Consider the following 16,593-nt stretch of genomic DNA (forward strand, 5'->3'; position numbering starts at 1 on the left):
TTCAGGACTGTATCCATCACAGGCACAATCCCGTTTAGACTGTCTCTCAGAGTACCACAGCAACAGTTGGGCTATTGGGAAAATCTCCCTCGATTCAGCAATTATTTTAACAGTCCCAGTCAAAATGCATGGGGAAATTGCAGTATCAGTGTTTGGCTCTCATTCGTTGTGACAAACAGCCCACAGGCCAGTCAAATTACAACCCTACCCCCTAATGATCAAGCCATACATCACATAGCTACCCAACTGGCTCATTAATTTAATTGGTTGACAACTCAAGCCCGCCCAAACTACCATCAAACCTCTGGCATTGGACCTTTGCCATCTCTCCTCCCATTGTAAATATGCCAACAACCAACCTCCTTCACACAAAGACGTAGTGTATTGCATATCAAATACGTTTCCTACAGTCGGCTACAGTATGTCAGCATGTTACTTTTAATTACCACGTATCTGTTCTCAACTTGTTTGAATATTTGCCTAATGAAAACTACAACTTACAATCAGCCCACCCCACCTTCTCACATAGTTCTTGACTTAATGAGCTTATTTGACATTGCAGACGAATAACAACTGACTGATCCACAAATCACTTCGGATCATAAACAACTACTCATTATTATTTGTAGATCAGTCAGTCAATCACCATTCACCCACAATGCATCATGGATTTGGTGCTCTCGTTAATGGCCAATTTCTATTGTGAATGATTTTATTTCTCTCTAGAGGAACGGCGTGTTGAGCTCACAAAAAAAACTAAAAACTAAATGGAATTAATGTTATTGAACCAATGGCGGTCAATTAGTTGTTTAATAAAACAAATATGAATTGCTCAGCACTAACACATACACACATACACACATTAGGTTGGAGAGACTGGAGCAGAGGGCAGCTGCAGTGGAGCGCTCAATGAGCAGTTTAGTGGATTAAGTTCCTTGCTCAAGGGAACATCGGCAATAGGTGGCACCTGAGATATTGATGCCAGCAACCCTCTGGGGCTACCGCTGCCCCCCTGCTGCCCCCATTGTATATGGGTGTAAAATAAATATGTAATTTTCCATCTCTTTACTAATCAGAGGCATGTAAAGTGATGTAAGCTGAAACAGGTTAACACAAAGTTGCAGTATAAGGACACGATTGCCCACATTGTTGGTGAATCACAATGAGAAAGACCTCCGAGTGGTATAAGGCAATATTAAACAATAAATTAAATGTGGGTAAAACAATTTCTCTGATAGTTGTGTGAGTTCTTCATTCAGGACTGTATCCATCACAGGCACAATCCCGTTTAGACTGTCTCTCAGAGTACCACAGCAACAGTTGGGCTATTGGGAAAATCTCCCTCGATTCAGCAATTATTTTAACAGTCCCAGTCAAAATGCATGGGGAAATTGCAGTAACAGTGTTCGGCTCTCATTCGTTGTGACAAACAGCCCACAGGCCAGTCAAATTACAACCCTACCCCCTAATGATCAAGCCATACATCACATAGCTACCCAACTGGCTCATTCATTTAATTGGACACAAACTTGAGCCCGCCCAAACTCCCATCAAACCTCTGGCATTGGACCTTCCTGTCTCTCCCATCTCTCCTCCCATTGTAAATACGCCAACAACCAACCTCCTTCACACGTACTGTACATCAAATAAGTTACCTACAGAAGGCTACAGTATGTCAGCATGTTACTTTTAATAGGTGTGGCAATTAATCTACTACTGATCATTCATTTGATTTCCTTTTATGGGAAACACTTTATTTGAGGCTGTGTTTCAAGAATCATGATGAAGTGGTTTTACACGTGTTTGACTTCCTTTCCATAAACAAGCAGGTGCTGTGAACCTCCACACTTTTGCCAATCACAAATGTAAAAAAAAAATATCCCAAGATCACAATAATCATCATCATGGAGAAAATAACAACATTGAGAATGTAGTGGTAAACGACTGTCGTCTATCACCTTTGCTCTGTATCAATGTGTAATTAGCAGATATTCAATTGCTAAAAGCATGTTCACCATAAAGTCAAACTGGATCACATAAATATTCAAAGTTAAGGGAGCTTATGAATCTGCAATCCTCAAGGTGAGAAATTATATTTAGATTTTGCACTTCATTATGCAAAAAGTGTTATTATAAACTCAGCAAAACAAGAAATGTCCTACCACTGTCAACTGTTATTTTCAGCAAACTTAACATGTGTAAATATTTGTATGAACATAACAAGATTCAATAACTGAGACATAAACTGAAAGAGTTCCACAGACATGTGAAATTGAATAATGTGTCCCTGAACAAAGGGGGGAGGGGGGTCAAAATCAAAAGTAACAGTCAGTATCTGGTGTGGCCAAGTACTGAAGTGCAGCTCCTCCTCATGGACTGCACCAGATTTGCCAGTTCTTGCTGTGAGATGTTACCCCACTCTTCCACCAAGGCACCTGCAAGTTCCCGGACATTTCTGGAAAGATTGGCCCTAACCCTCACCCTCCGATCCAACAGGTCCCAGATGTGCTCAATGGGATTGAGATCAGGGCTCTTCAATGACCATGGCAGAACACTGACATTCCTGTCTTGCAGGAAATCACGCACATAACGAACAGTATGGCTGGTGGCATTGTCATGCTGGAGGGTCATTTCAGGATGAGCCTACAGGAAGGGTACCACATGAGGGAGGATGATGTCTTCCATGTAACGCACAGCGTTGAGATTGCCTGTGATGAGATGGACCCTCCACCTCCAAATCGATCCCGTTCCAGAGTATAGACTTCGGTATAACACTCATTCCTTCGACGATAAACGCGAATCCGACCATCACCCCTGTTGAGACAAAACCGCAACTCATCAGTGAAGAGCACCTTTTGCCAGTCCTGTCTGGTCTAGCGACGGTGGGTTTCTGCCCATAGGCGATGTTGTTGCCAATGATGTCTGGTGAGGACCTGCCTTACAACAGGCCTACAACCCCTCAGTCCAACCTCTCTCAGCCTATAGCAGACAGTCTGAGCAATGATGGAGGAATTGTGCGTTCCTGGTGTAATTCGGGCAGTTGTTGTTGCCGCCATCCTGTACCTGTCCCACAGGAGTGATGTTCGGAGGTATTGATCCTGTGCAGGTGTTGTTACACGTGGTCTGCCACTGCAAGTACGATCAGCTGTCCGTTCTGTCTCCCTGTAGTGCTGTCTTAGGCGTCTCACAGTACGGACATTGCAATTTATTGCCCTGGCCACGATCACTCAGATTAGCAGGGACCCTGCACATCTTTCTTTTTTTTCTACCAGAGTCAGCAGAAAGGCCTCTTTAGTGTTGTAAGTTTTCATAACTGTGACCTCAATTGCCTACCGTCTGTAAGCTGTTAGTGTCTTAACGACCGGTTTTTACAAATTATCTTTGAAAGACAGGGTCCTGAAAAAGGGCCATTTCATTTTTTGCTGAGTTTATGTCTTACTACATTTCTATCTAGAGGTTTTAAAGAGGTGACAGTAACTCACCATACATCCTGTTGAGTCGACTCTGCGGTCCGACACACACTTGAAGTTCTTCCTGCAGCCCCCGTTGTCCTGGGAACAGTCTCGGACCGGGCCGAAAGACGCCAGGAGATCATCTACTGCCTCAAAGTAAGTGGACATGATGGCCTCCTCCCTGTGATGGACAGAGAAGAGGAAGACTGTCATCAATAGACTAATCAGAATAAAGCCTGAGCACTCAGCTGAACATGTGTCTGAGGATGTCCTAATATGGACAACACACTGGCGGTACTTCTGATGTATATGAGGTTTGGTTAGTTGTACATAAAGAAAAGGAGATCAAATACAGGTGGGTTGAAGTTATTTTGAGGGGGGGGGGTGCTTCAAGGTCCACATATCTATCATAAAGCAAAGGTCTGCTCTGTATAATGTTATTATCACAATAGCCAAATCTGTATTAGCTGAATTTCCTATTGTGGTGACCCTTGTACTTCTGCAAAGGTTATACTAGCACTATCATATTGTTGCAAGAGAAATAATACTAGTATAAGAGAGAGATTGAAAAGGAGTCATATTGTCCCCTCTGTCCTTGGTGTGCAGTCACACAACTTCTGTTTGTATATGTTGCTGCTGTGCTGTGGTCTGAGGGCAACTGGTACAGATGGAATTCATCTATTCAAGTTGTATCTTAACTCAATCCCATTGTGGAATCCATCTCCAAAAGATATACTGGGATGTTTGGGCCATTGTTCAGAGAGAGAGAGGGGAGAGGGAGAGGGAGAAATAGTTGACCCTTGTATGTATTTACATTTACATCATGCGTTGCTGCTACTCTGTTTATCAATTCAATTCTATTTGCTTTATTGGCATGACATAACAATGTACATATTACCAAAGCATGCATTGGAGATTTACAGTATTAACATATTGTCAACGTTACAACATTAACAACAATAATCAAGGTTCGATACATTGAACAATAACAATAATATATCCTGATGCCTAGTCACCTTACCCCCTATACAGTACATAAATTATTCAATGCCTTTGGAAAGTATTAAGACCCCTTGTTACATTACAGCCTTATTCTAATATATATATATTTTTAAATCCTCTGCAATCTACACACAATATCCTATAATGACAAAGCGAAAACAGACAACATTTTTGCAAATGTATTTAAAAAATATATATTAATATACATTAGTATTCAGACACTCTGCTATGAGATTTGAAATTGAGCATCCTGTTTCCATTGATCATCATGAGATGTTTCTATGTGTTTCTGTGGTGAATTCAAATGATTGGACACAATTTGGAAAGGCACACACCTGTCTATATAATGTCCCACAGTCGACAGTGCATGTCAGAGCAAAAACCAAGCCATGAGGTTGAAGGAATTGTCCGTAAAGCTCTGAGACAGGATTGTGTCAAGGCACATCTCTGGGGAAAGGGTACCAATAAATGTCTGCAGCATTGAAGATCCTCAAAAACACAGTGGCCTCCATAATTTCAAAATGGATGAAGTTTGGAACCACCAATACTGGCCGCCTGGCCAGAAGGGCCTTGGTCAGGGAGATGACCAAGAACCCGATGGTCACTCTGACAGAGCTCTTGAGGTCCTCTGTGGAGATGGGAGAACCATCCAAAAGGACAACCATCTCTGCAGCACTCCACCAATCAGGCCTTTACGGTAGATTGGCCAGATGGAAGCCACTCCTCAGTAAAAGGCACATGACAGCCCGCATGGAGTTTGCCAAAAGGCCATTTAAGACTCTCAGACCATGAGAAACAATATACTCTGGTCTGATGAAACCAAGATTGAACTCTTTGGCTTGAATGCCAAGCGTCACGTCTGGAGGAAATCTGGCACCAATCCTACGGTGAAGCATGGTGGAGGAAGCATAATGCAGTGGCAATATTCTTCAGCGGCAGGGACTGAGACTAGACAGAATTGAGGCAAAGAGATCCTTGATGAAAACCTGCTCCAGTGCACTCAGGACCTCAGACTGGGGTAAACGTTCACCTTCCAACAGGACAATGACCCTAAGCACACAGCCAAAATAGCACAGGAGTGGCTTCAGGACAAGTCTCTGAATGTCCTTGAGTGGCCCAGTAAGAGCCCGGACTTGAACCCGAATGAACATCTCTGGAGAGACTGAAAATAGCTGTGCAGCAACACTCCCCATCCAACCTGACAGTTTGAGAGGATCTGCAGAAAAACTCCCCAAATACAGGTGTGCCAAGTTTGTAGAGTCATATCCAAGATGCTGTAATCGCTGCCAAAGGTGCTTCAACAAAGTACTGAGTAAAGGGTCTGAATACTTATGTAAAGGAAATATTTCAGTTTAGTTTTAATAAATGTGCAAAAGATTCTAAAAACCTGTTTTAGCTTTGTCATTATGGGGTACTGTGTGTAGATTAATGAGGGGGAAAAAACTATTTCATTCATTTTAGAATAAGGCTGTAATGTAACAAAATGTGGAAAAAGTCAAGGGGTCTGAATACTTTCCGAAGGCACTGTATATACAAAAGTATGTGGACACCTCTTGAAATTTGTGGATTCAGCTATTTCAGCCACGCCCATTGCTGACAGGTGTATAAAATCGAGCACACAGCCATGCGATCTCCATAGACAAACTTTGACAGTAGAATGGCCCGTACTGAAGAGCTCAGTGACTTTCAACGTGGCACCTTCATAGGATGTCAAATGTCTGCCCTACTAGAGCTGCCCTGGCCAACTGTAAGTGCTGTTATTGTGAAATAGAAATGTCTAGGACCAACAACGGCTAAGCCGCAAGGTGGTTGGCCAGACAAGCTCACAGAATAGGACCGCCGAGTTCTGAAGCGCTTAGCCCGTAAAATGTGTCTGTTGTTGGTTGTAACACTCACTACCGAGTTCTAAACTGCCTCTGGAAGTAACGTCAGCACAAGAACTGTTAGTTGAGAGCTTCACTATCTGGCAGTTCGACGGACGAATCTGGGTTAGGCGGATGCCAGGATAACTCTAATCCGAATGCATAGTGCATACTGTAAAGTTTGTTGGATAAGAAATAATGGTCTGTGGCTGTTTTTCATGGTTCGGGCTAGGTCCCTTACTTCCAGTGAAGGGACATCTTTACGCTACAGCATACAGTGACATTCCAGATGATTCTAGACTTCCAACTTTGTGGCAACAGTTTAGGGAAGGCCCTTTCCTGTTTCAGCATGACAATGCCCCCATGCACAAAGCGAGGTACATAAAGAAATTGTTTGTCGAGATCGGTGTGGAAGAAATTGACAGGCCTGCACAGAGTGCTGACCTCAACCCCTTTCGAACACCTTTGGGATGAATTGGAACGTTGACTGCAAGCCAGGCCTAATCGGCCAACTTCAGTGCCCAACCTCACTAATGCTCTTCTGACTGAATGGAAGCAAGTCCCTGCAGCATTGTTCCAACATCTAGTAGAAAGCCTTCCCAGAAGAGTGGAGGCTTTTATAGCAGGAAAGGAATGACCAGTATTGATGCCCATGATTTTGGAATGAGATCTTTGACGAGCAGGTGTCCACATACACTACATGACCAAAAGTATCTAAATATGGTATTGGAACTGAACCTGTGAATAGCTTCTTGTATGTATATTTAGTGTAGCTTCTTACTTTCTCGTGTTCCTATTTCTTATTTTTATTTCTTGTGTGTTTTTGTTCTACCTTATTTCATTTTTGTTCTACATTGATATTGATCGCTGAATTGTTGGGTTTGGAGCTTGCAAGAAAGGCATTTCATTATACTTGTGCATGTGACTTAAAACTTGGAACTTGAAATAGAGGCACACAAACACACAGAGAAAGATAGAAGAATGGATTAAAAACATGCCTTTCTGGAATCAACACTCCCACTTGACTTTTTTTTATTTTTAAATCAGCGCTGACATTGCTGATAGCTACTTTGAGGAAAAATGTACTTACTGTGACAGATATGTCCCATCTAGCTATCTTAAGATGAATGCACTAACTGTAAGTCTCTCTGGATAAGAGCATCTGCTAAATGTAAATATAAAATGAAAATGGTTCCCTTGTGCAATACTAGAGGCAAACAACAAAAGCATGCCTGGGTAGTTGGGTGAGATTGTAACGAGCACCAGTTTGTTCAGAGCCATCAAAGCTGCCATGCTAGTGCCTTTCCTCTGGCCTGTGGTGTTGGGGAGCAGGTGGGAGTCTGCAGCCGTGAAAGTGACAAGGGGGATTACGAATAGTGGCTTTTTGGTCCAGCCGCATCCAAAGTCTCCTAATGTGTTTGGATATGATTTCCCATGGCCAGAGATCTGGCAGAGCACGGGGGCCTGCCAGGGCCTGCCAGCTTAGGTACAGGGGGCTGCCTGATAGTCTGATAGCCCTCTGCTTCACACAGGTGTCTGTGCCCGCGCTGCCCAGCCCACAGGGAAATTCAAAAGTCATTAGAGGTGTAACGGCAAATAATGAAGCCATCAGCACTCTCTGTGTTTAATCTGAGCTAAGACACAGTGCCATGCAGGCTTCAGCATGGTAGTGCTAGCTGGCTGTCCTTTCTTAAATCTATACGGAACATAAATGAAACATTCAACAATTTCAAAGATTTTACTGAGTTACTGTTCATAGAAGGAAATCAGTCAATTGAAATAAATTCATTCGGCCCTAATCTATGGACTTCACATGACTGGGCAGGGGCGCAGCCATGGATGGGCCTGGGAGGGCATATGCCCACCAATTTAGGAGCCAGGTCCACCCAATAAGTTTAGGGCATTATTAACAACAGAAATACTCCTCAGCATCCCCCCTCCTCTTCAGACGTTCCCGCAGGTGAAGAAGCCGGATGTGAAGGTCCGAACCAGAATGGAAAGTGGGAGGCCCCGGGTGCACAACTGAGCAAGTGGACAAGTACATTAGTGTGTCCAGTTTGAGAAACAGATGCCTCACAAGTCCTTAACTGGCAGCTACATTAAATAGTACCCGCAAAACACCAGTCTCAACGTCAACAGTGAAGAGGTGACTCTGTGATGTCAGGGAACTTAAACATTTCTACAAAGGTGATACAAAGTTTTCAAACGAGACAATAAGGGCATCCATCTTTGCCCGTGCAAAACAATGAGTAGCCAACCACAACGGCAATCTGCAGAGAAACACACACCACAATAAGATACATCTTACGGGGATATTGTTTTGAGCTCCTTCTTTATTGCATTCTTTCGCTAGCAAACAAAAAGCAATCTCGACCAACAGTAAAAGGTGGTTTAGAAAAACCTGAAAAAATAGGACAGCGTGACAATATTGCAGTGTCTTATTTACTGTAGCTATACAGTATCACCGTGACAGACTTGGTTCACCTAGAGTTCTGATTCCAATCAGTATGGAAATGGTACGGTATGTGCGTAAGGAAATAGCTTCATTCTCTAAAGTCCACTGAAGCCTACACATCTCTATATAAAGATGGTCCCCCTGTGGAATGTTTCCACCTTTGTATTCATTAGTGACATTATAGATTGCTCGCAATATGTCTTACTGCTATGGTTTCCTATTAAATGAACACTAGGCTTTCCGGTGATTTCACTGACGCTCAAATACCCTACAGCTATTAAAAACACGTAGTTGACATTATTATTCTATTTTCATCTCTCTACCTCTGCTCTGCTTGCAATAGGGAACACACACAGGCAACACACACACTTGCGCCAAACGCACACACATCCACCCACACACGGCAATTTCCAGTTGGATCACGTGTGAGAAAGTCATTTTGTGAGAAGTGTTGAGAGAGAGGGGAGGATGAGTTAGTGGTGAATGTGGCATGCAGGGAGAGGGAGCAATAGTTCATATAGTGGATATCATAATTCATGTGAAGGGTGTATTCTCGATGTATTTGGCCTGGCCTGCCCCCCCTGCCGCGTCCTGACTCCCCAGGAAGGATTTGTGGGGAGATAAGGCCAAAGGTCAAAACAGAGGCTTAAATTATGCTGCATCCCCTAATGCACTTCACCTCTCCGTGAGGTGGAATGTATATAGAGACAAAAACAGTCCTACGTTTTAATGAAACCAATATGGCTTCTCTCTGTGTGGTTTTAAACAATGGCAGGACCGATCTCCGAAAATAGCCCTTTATTCATAATTCTTTCCCCCCCTTAATCACCGTTATGACAAACTATCATTCCGGCCTTACATTCTTCTATGGAAAGTGAGTGGGTACACAATTTAGCAGGGTCAGTTCACGAGGAAATGCGATCACGCACAATCACTGCAATTAAAATGTTCATGAAGTTGATGCGATGGCAATTTACAATGTATGAAGCTGTCATTTGTGAGGCATCGGGGGTAGAGGCTGATGGCATGTCGCGCACCGGGGCGAATTGAAGCGCCGGAATGCTCCATCCATTAAGTTGCTAATAAAGCCAACAGGCACCGCCCGCTGGCATTGTCACATACAGCCGCTCGAGAAAGAGGGGAAAAAAACCTAAACACATAAAATGAGTGTCCAAAACATTAGGAAGACCTTCGTATTGACTTGCACCCCATTTTGCCCTCAGAACAGCCTCAATTCGTTGGAGCATGGCATCTAAAAAGGTGTGAAAGCGTTCAATTGGGATGCTGGCCCATGTTGACTCCAATGCTTCTCACAGTTGTGTCAAGTTGGCTGGATGTCCTTTGGGTGGTGGACCATTCTTGATACTCACAGGTCACTGTTGAGTGTGAAAACCCCCGCAGCATTGCAGTTCTTGACACGCTCAAACCGATGTGCCTGGCACCTACTACCATAACCCGTTCAAAGGCACTTAAATATTTTGTGTTTCCCATTCACCCTCTGAATGGAACACATACACCTTCCATGTTTCAAATGTCTCATGCTTCGTCTACACTGATTGAAGTGGATTTCACATGTGACATCAATAAAGGGATCAAAGCTTTCACCTGGATTCAGCCGCTCAGTCTGTCAGTGTGCATCCACACAGACTACAAGTGGGGTTGAAGGGCCCCCACTTGGTGTACTATTAAGTGGTGCATTAAGGAGCTGACACCTCAATGTCATAGCAGAAGAAAGAAGAACGGTGTGTTTGCTCACCGCGGCACCGCAAGCCGGGAGGTCGCTTTGGCTTCAACACCTCTCCTTGCCTGACAATGTGTTAGGAGTGGAGAGAAATAATACGGACAACATTGCAACATGTCCCTCTGAGGACAAAAGCTGAGGATTGATGGTCGCTTTTCGCTGGTCGCTGCCCCTTATATGCAGCGTGCTTTTTAAAGGCTGGAGACATTAAGTTATTCAGTAGACATAACCTTGTGCAGTCTTGTCACAATAACTAACAACATTTGACTTGAGAAGTTGGTATTGTTGTTGTTTCCGTGGCAACCTTATATCATCAGCATCCAATCTCTACCTATTTCAATTCCTTTATGCTTTCATGGGTTCGAGATTGGCTGAGGAAAAACCTAACCATCGTTAAAACTGAAAGCCAATGCTTTCAACAATGTTTTTGTCACCTGAATCTTTGTGCTGTAGCGCTAACTACTAAACTGCCAATCAAGCTTTAGTGAGGAATAAATAAGAAAAATTGGGCTAGATAATAAAACGAGAGATGAAGAAAGGGTCGATCCACCATTTATCTATGAACGTTGTTGGAAGTTTGAACTCTTTCCTTTCACTTTGGCTCTGAGACAAATCTGGTGCCGTATTACGAGTCCCTTGTCAGCCAACACTCAAACCACCTCAGCTTCTCCTTATGAAAAAAATATAATGAAAAACAGAATGTGTGAAAAAAAACATTGATATTTTCCACTGGGAAAACATGTTAGCTTGACCGGCAGTAGCTACAGGTTTGGATGCTGGGACCACCTCTGGCTGCTTAACCAAGCATGGGTATTGAACTCCACATGCCCACTGTGGGGTGAACGTGAGGATAAGGAACCCCTGTGGGACATGTGTTTTTTCATAGAATAGGAACAAAAGTGTCTTCTTTGGAACAGGGCTGTGGGGAATTGAGCACCCAGGGAGGAAAAACGTGTACAGGAGAACAGACTGTGTGACAGGAAGATAGGTGCCAAGCTGTGCTAACAAACCACACTTTCTAGCGCTTTGTGTGTGGCACTCATATCGCAGTGGCAATTAAGAGACGCAAACAAATAAACAAGTGAAAAACACCTTGGGCATGTGCCAGTTAACATACCAAGAAGCCTCCAAAGTACACACACATGCCACTGAATGAGAACAATGGGATGCATACTGCAAATCCAATTATTTCAAGGGATGAAACTAGATGAAAATAAACTCATTTGGAAAACAAAACAATAAGGCGTCCTGCCTTATGTAACATATTCAGCGTCCTGGAATAACCTTGTATGTCCATTTTTGTCTTTTATGTTCAATTTATGTTCAATTTATGAAAAGTTTACTTCTTGGAGATACTGTACAAGGTTTTTCCAAGACACTGATAATACATCTCTTCAACAGCACTTTCCACCAATAATTATGAATGTAGTTATGTAAGCCTTTATAAGAGCTCTTATAAGGAGCCAAACGTTTTGTGAAAAGTTATTATTATACAATGTGCTGAGGTGTGATGGAAGGGAATGTGCTCATATGATTCAAAAAAGCTGTCAGCGTTTCTTCTGACACAGGCTGTATCCATACTTAAAATGCCCCACCACAGCTATCCTCAAGCTAGCTTGTGTTTTAGTGGAATATTTGTTTGTTAAAAAATCTAGGCGGAGCTAGCCACTCTCTGCCTTAATGAATGATTAGAGTGAAACAGCTGCACATCAAGACAGACATCAAGGGGCTTAGCAACTCGGTTTGAAACCCAGTCTGGAGATTAATACTTTATTTTTGAACAGCCTACACATACACAGAGTGGAACTGCTTCCAGAGTACATAAGAACAGAGAGCCCAGTTCTTTGGGAGAAGGCAAATAAAAGGAGAAGGGGTGTGTGGAGAGGAAGAGAGGGAGAGGAGAAATAGAGTGCAAGGGATAACAAGACGGGGAACTAAAAGTGGATGAAGAGAAAGAGGGAGAAAGAACGGCAGCATGGGAAGTGCTATCAAACACATCATAGTGCGATTAAAACATACTCTGGTGTTCAGTCAGATCGCCAGAGGATATGTGATCTGGTTCCTGTGAAATTAAACGTCTTTTTCCTTCTATTGTTCTATCTCTCCCAGTCTCACTGAGTCTTCACTGAGGGAAGACTGTGGCTCTGTATGGGCTTTCATGTGCAGCTGTGCACACAGCTTAGCAGTCGGGAGAAGGCCTGATTCCCCAAATTGCAGTCTAGGGACTCTGACAGCCTGTTCTGAGATAGCATCAAGCACACGCTCTTCAAAATCACAGACATTTTATTCAAAACAGCCGTGATGTTGTTGAGGAAATGAAAGCATGATAAACTGACTGAGCATAATTAGCGTGAGCTGTACTGTAACAAGTTCAAGACAGCATTTATACTACATATTTAATATAAAAGCACATTTTCTTTCAGTGTTAAATTCTTATTTTAGTGTTTCATAACTTCCCCATTGTGCTGTGAAATACAATTGGCACAATAATACAATATTGCCATTGTTCAGGAAATTGGTCGAATTAGAAATATTTGTACAAAGTTTGATTTCAAAGGGTATGTTATGAGCATCCGTGTAAAAGGCATTGAGGACTATGCCATGATCTAAAACATTAAGACCAATATCTCCATCTCAGTTACAATCTTTCAACAGTTGGCTGTACATCTTCTTCTCTATGAACAATATCCAGAGGGTGTCCCATTTTCCTCATCTAGATTTATTCTCCCTTCACACAGCAACTGTTTCCCTAGGCTTCCTATGATCACACCACCATGTTGAGTCAAAGCAGACCTTTGTTGAACAGAAGGGGTCCCTCTGGGAAGGACAGATACATATTAAACATAATGGCTTCAAACACAAACAAACAGAAGGGCGTCAGAAATAAAATTATTATGTATGAAATTCAGAGGCCAGTTCACACATAATCCAAATATATGGATTTTGTATGAATTCAGGCAATTATACAATAAAGGAATGTTTGTAGCGTTATTAATGTAAGCTTTTTTTGTAATATTACACTTCACAATTCAAATAGCTTATTTCACGCTAAAAGCTGTATGACTCTGAGTTTGAGAAGTTTAATTTTGGTTGCCTTTGAGTGATCTTGGTAATACCATTGAAATGGCTTGAGCATTTTAATGCGAGGGAGAGCGAGAGAGACTGTTTGTCACGGACGTCCTCCTCTTCATCTGAAGCGGAGAGGCGAGAATTCATCGGAGGACCAAAATGCGGCGTGGTATGTGTTCATCATGAATTTTAATAAAGAAAACACTGAACACTGAAACGCACTATACAAAAACAATAAATGAAATAACGACTGCGCTGACACAAGCAATCAACATAGACAATCACCCACAAACAAACAGTGCAACCCAGGCTACCTAAGTATGATTCTCAATCAGAGACAACTAATGACACCTGCCTCTGATTGAGAATCATACTAGGCCGAAACATACAAATCCCCAAATCATAGAAAAACAAACATAGACTGCCCACCCCAACTCACGCCCTGACCATACTAAATAAATACAAAACAAAGGAAATAAAGGTCAGAACGTGACACTGTTATAGGCCCAATGCTACTGATATGACTCGAGGCTGAGCCAAGAGGTGTTTGCACCCAAAAGTACAATCAAATAATATAGCTAGTAAAAATGTAAATAGCTGATGAATTCATACAGAGTAATTTCATAAGAATAGCTGTTGTAGTAATTGTAGTACTAATAGTAGCAGTAGTAAATAAAATCGAAACAAATACACATGTTTAGCAGATGCTATTGCGGATGCAACAAAATGCTTATGTTTCTAGCTCCAACAGTAGTAGTAGTAGTAGTAAAGCACTAAAATAAACTTCAGTTAATGCTAAACACAGCTACTAGAATCTTGACTAGAACCCCAAAAATGTATCATATTACTCCACTGCCAGCCTCTCTACACTGGCTTCCTGTTAAGGCAAGGACTGATTTCAAGATTTTACTGCTAACTTAAAAAGCTTTACATGGGCTTGCTCCTACCTATCTTTCCGATTTCCTTCTACACCTGCATTACTTGCTGTTTGGGGTTTTAGGCTGGGTTTCTGTACAGCACTTTGTGACATCGGCTGGTGTAAGATGGGCTTTATAAATACATTTGATTGAATTTGATTGATAGTAGTACCTTACTGGTGGTTGATAGAACTGGAACTACATCAAGTCATTATAAATCAAACTGACATACGTTATAATTATTAATTATATTTGTGTGTTTTTGTTTTACTTTATTTGTTGATGTATTTTTGATGCTACTACTGATATTGATTACTGCATTGTTGGGAATAAGCAAGCAAGGAAGGCATTTCAGTATACTTGTGCACGTGACAACACAAACTTGAAAATGAATTATTTTTGACCGTATCTAGTCACAGCAGGGGAGCAAATATCCCCACTTGACTTCAGTCACTCACAGTCTTCCACTGGCTACCTCCTTATTCACTTTCTAGCAGGATAGCACATTACTTTGAAGCACCATATGGTGCATAATGCTATAGAACACAGAGGCACAACTACTACAATCATTTACAGATGCACTGCAAAATGGAATCTCAATCTATAAGCATAGTATTTGAATAATGCAAGACATCATTCCGTCCTCTCATGTCACATCCTGTATAACAAGTCCTCCAGCTCTGGAGCGCAACTTCCTAGCTATCTGACCGTCCAAAATCAGAACAACACACAGCCTTCTGCTTCTGCAATGTGCATGAATCGTTATGTGCATGAAACATTCTTCTTCTTAGAGCTGGGCGATATGCCCCAAATATAATTTCACATTTTTGACAGTATAACATTATTTTATGTTTTAATGGGACTCTCTCATCTGTTTAATACTGTTAAATCAAACTTCAACCAAAAATCAAATTTCTACATTTCCTTCACTCATTTGTTATCATTTCCACACTGTACCCCATTTGTTTTGTCTTTGTATTTTGTGAAATAGTCACTTTTCATTTATAAGAATAATGATTATTTTACAGTATTTTCAATGGATTCAAAACATTTACATGTGCGCACCATCGGCAGCACAGCCTCACAGGCACTATTCATGACAAAAACATTTACATGTGCGCTCCATCAGCAGCACAGCCTCACAGGCACTATTCATAACAAAAACATTTAAATGTGCGCACCTGAAGTTCTTGCTAGCAAATTAGCAGCTCTCAACTGTTAGCAGTCCCTTACTGGCGTGTAAGAACGGATGATTTTCATCATTATTACATTTAACAAACCAAACACTGAAATATTGTTATGTAAGGTAAAGTACAAATCCAAGCTGGTCCTTGCATGTAGTAAAATATGGTTTTACTCCCCAGCCCTTCTCCAGACTTTGTTAAAAAAATCTGTTTCATATAAAGGTTGACTGGACTGCAGTTAGTACAAAAGGAATTGAATCTTTATCTCAAGCTAGTACTGAGTAATACAGTGAGTTGGTCACTCTCTATTCAAAGCACATCTCCTCACTTATATAAAATAGATCAATATGAGAGAGAATGACCAAGCCAGGAACAGTCACACATAAGCAGACTCCCAGGGCCGTCCGTGCGGTTGCTTCTTGATGTTTTGTCAAATTTGTTTCTAGCAGTAGTGGGGGATGACCTATTAAAGTGGCCTCTTCCAATCATTGCCCTGTCCCACTATCAGGAGCTGCTACTCACTTCCCTGTCGTGCCACTAGCACGGTGTGCTCTGCACCAGTGTTGATGTTTCCCTGGACTTGTATCTGAGTGTACATGTCCCTACGCCTTTTAATAAGCCCTGGTGCAAAACAAGGTTTGGCTCAACAGCACTTATGTTGTATATCAACAGGTTCTAATCATGAATAATTATGGCTGGCATTGGTAAACATGGTAATCACTTCAAGGTCCTTTCTCTTCAAAGATCTCTCCCGCTCTCTTGTTGTCGTGTACTTTCTCTCTCCTCTATATCTCACTTTCCTTTTTCTCTTTCGCTCTCGTGGTATTACTATGCTTGAAGGAACTTGAGTTCAATTACAAAACCAGCACAGCTTCAGCCCTGCAGATAATTCTAGCCCAAAGTGGCACTGA

At 42.0% G+C, this 16,593-nt stretch overlaps 1 protein-coding gene across 2 annotated transcripts in view; it reads right to left on the minus strand.

Moving 5' to 3' along the window:
• The window catches only part of LOC124007025 (astrotactin-2-like), a 528,751-nt gene that overhangs the window by 245,211 nt on the left and 266,947 nt on the right, over nt 1–16,593 (minus strand). For both annotated transcript variants that reach the window (XM_046317271.1, XM_046317272.1), the window contains one exon: nt 3,483–3,633. In XM_046317271.1, the coding sequence (XP_046173227.1) occupies nt 3,483–3,633 (151 nt within the window). The remainder of the gene's footprint in view (nt 1–3,482; nt 3,634–16,593) is intronic.

The sequence above is a fragment of the Oncorhynchus gorbuscha genome, linkage group LG20, assembly GCF_021184085.1.
Source record: "Oncorhynchus gorbuscha isolate QuinsamMale2020 ecotype Even-year linkage group LG20, OgorEven_v1.0, whole genome shotgun sequence".
NCBI classification, from domain to species: domain Eukaryota; kingdom Metazoa; phylum Chordata; class Actinopteri; order Salmoniformes; family Salmonidae; genus Oncorhynchus; species Oncorhynchus gorbuscha.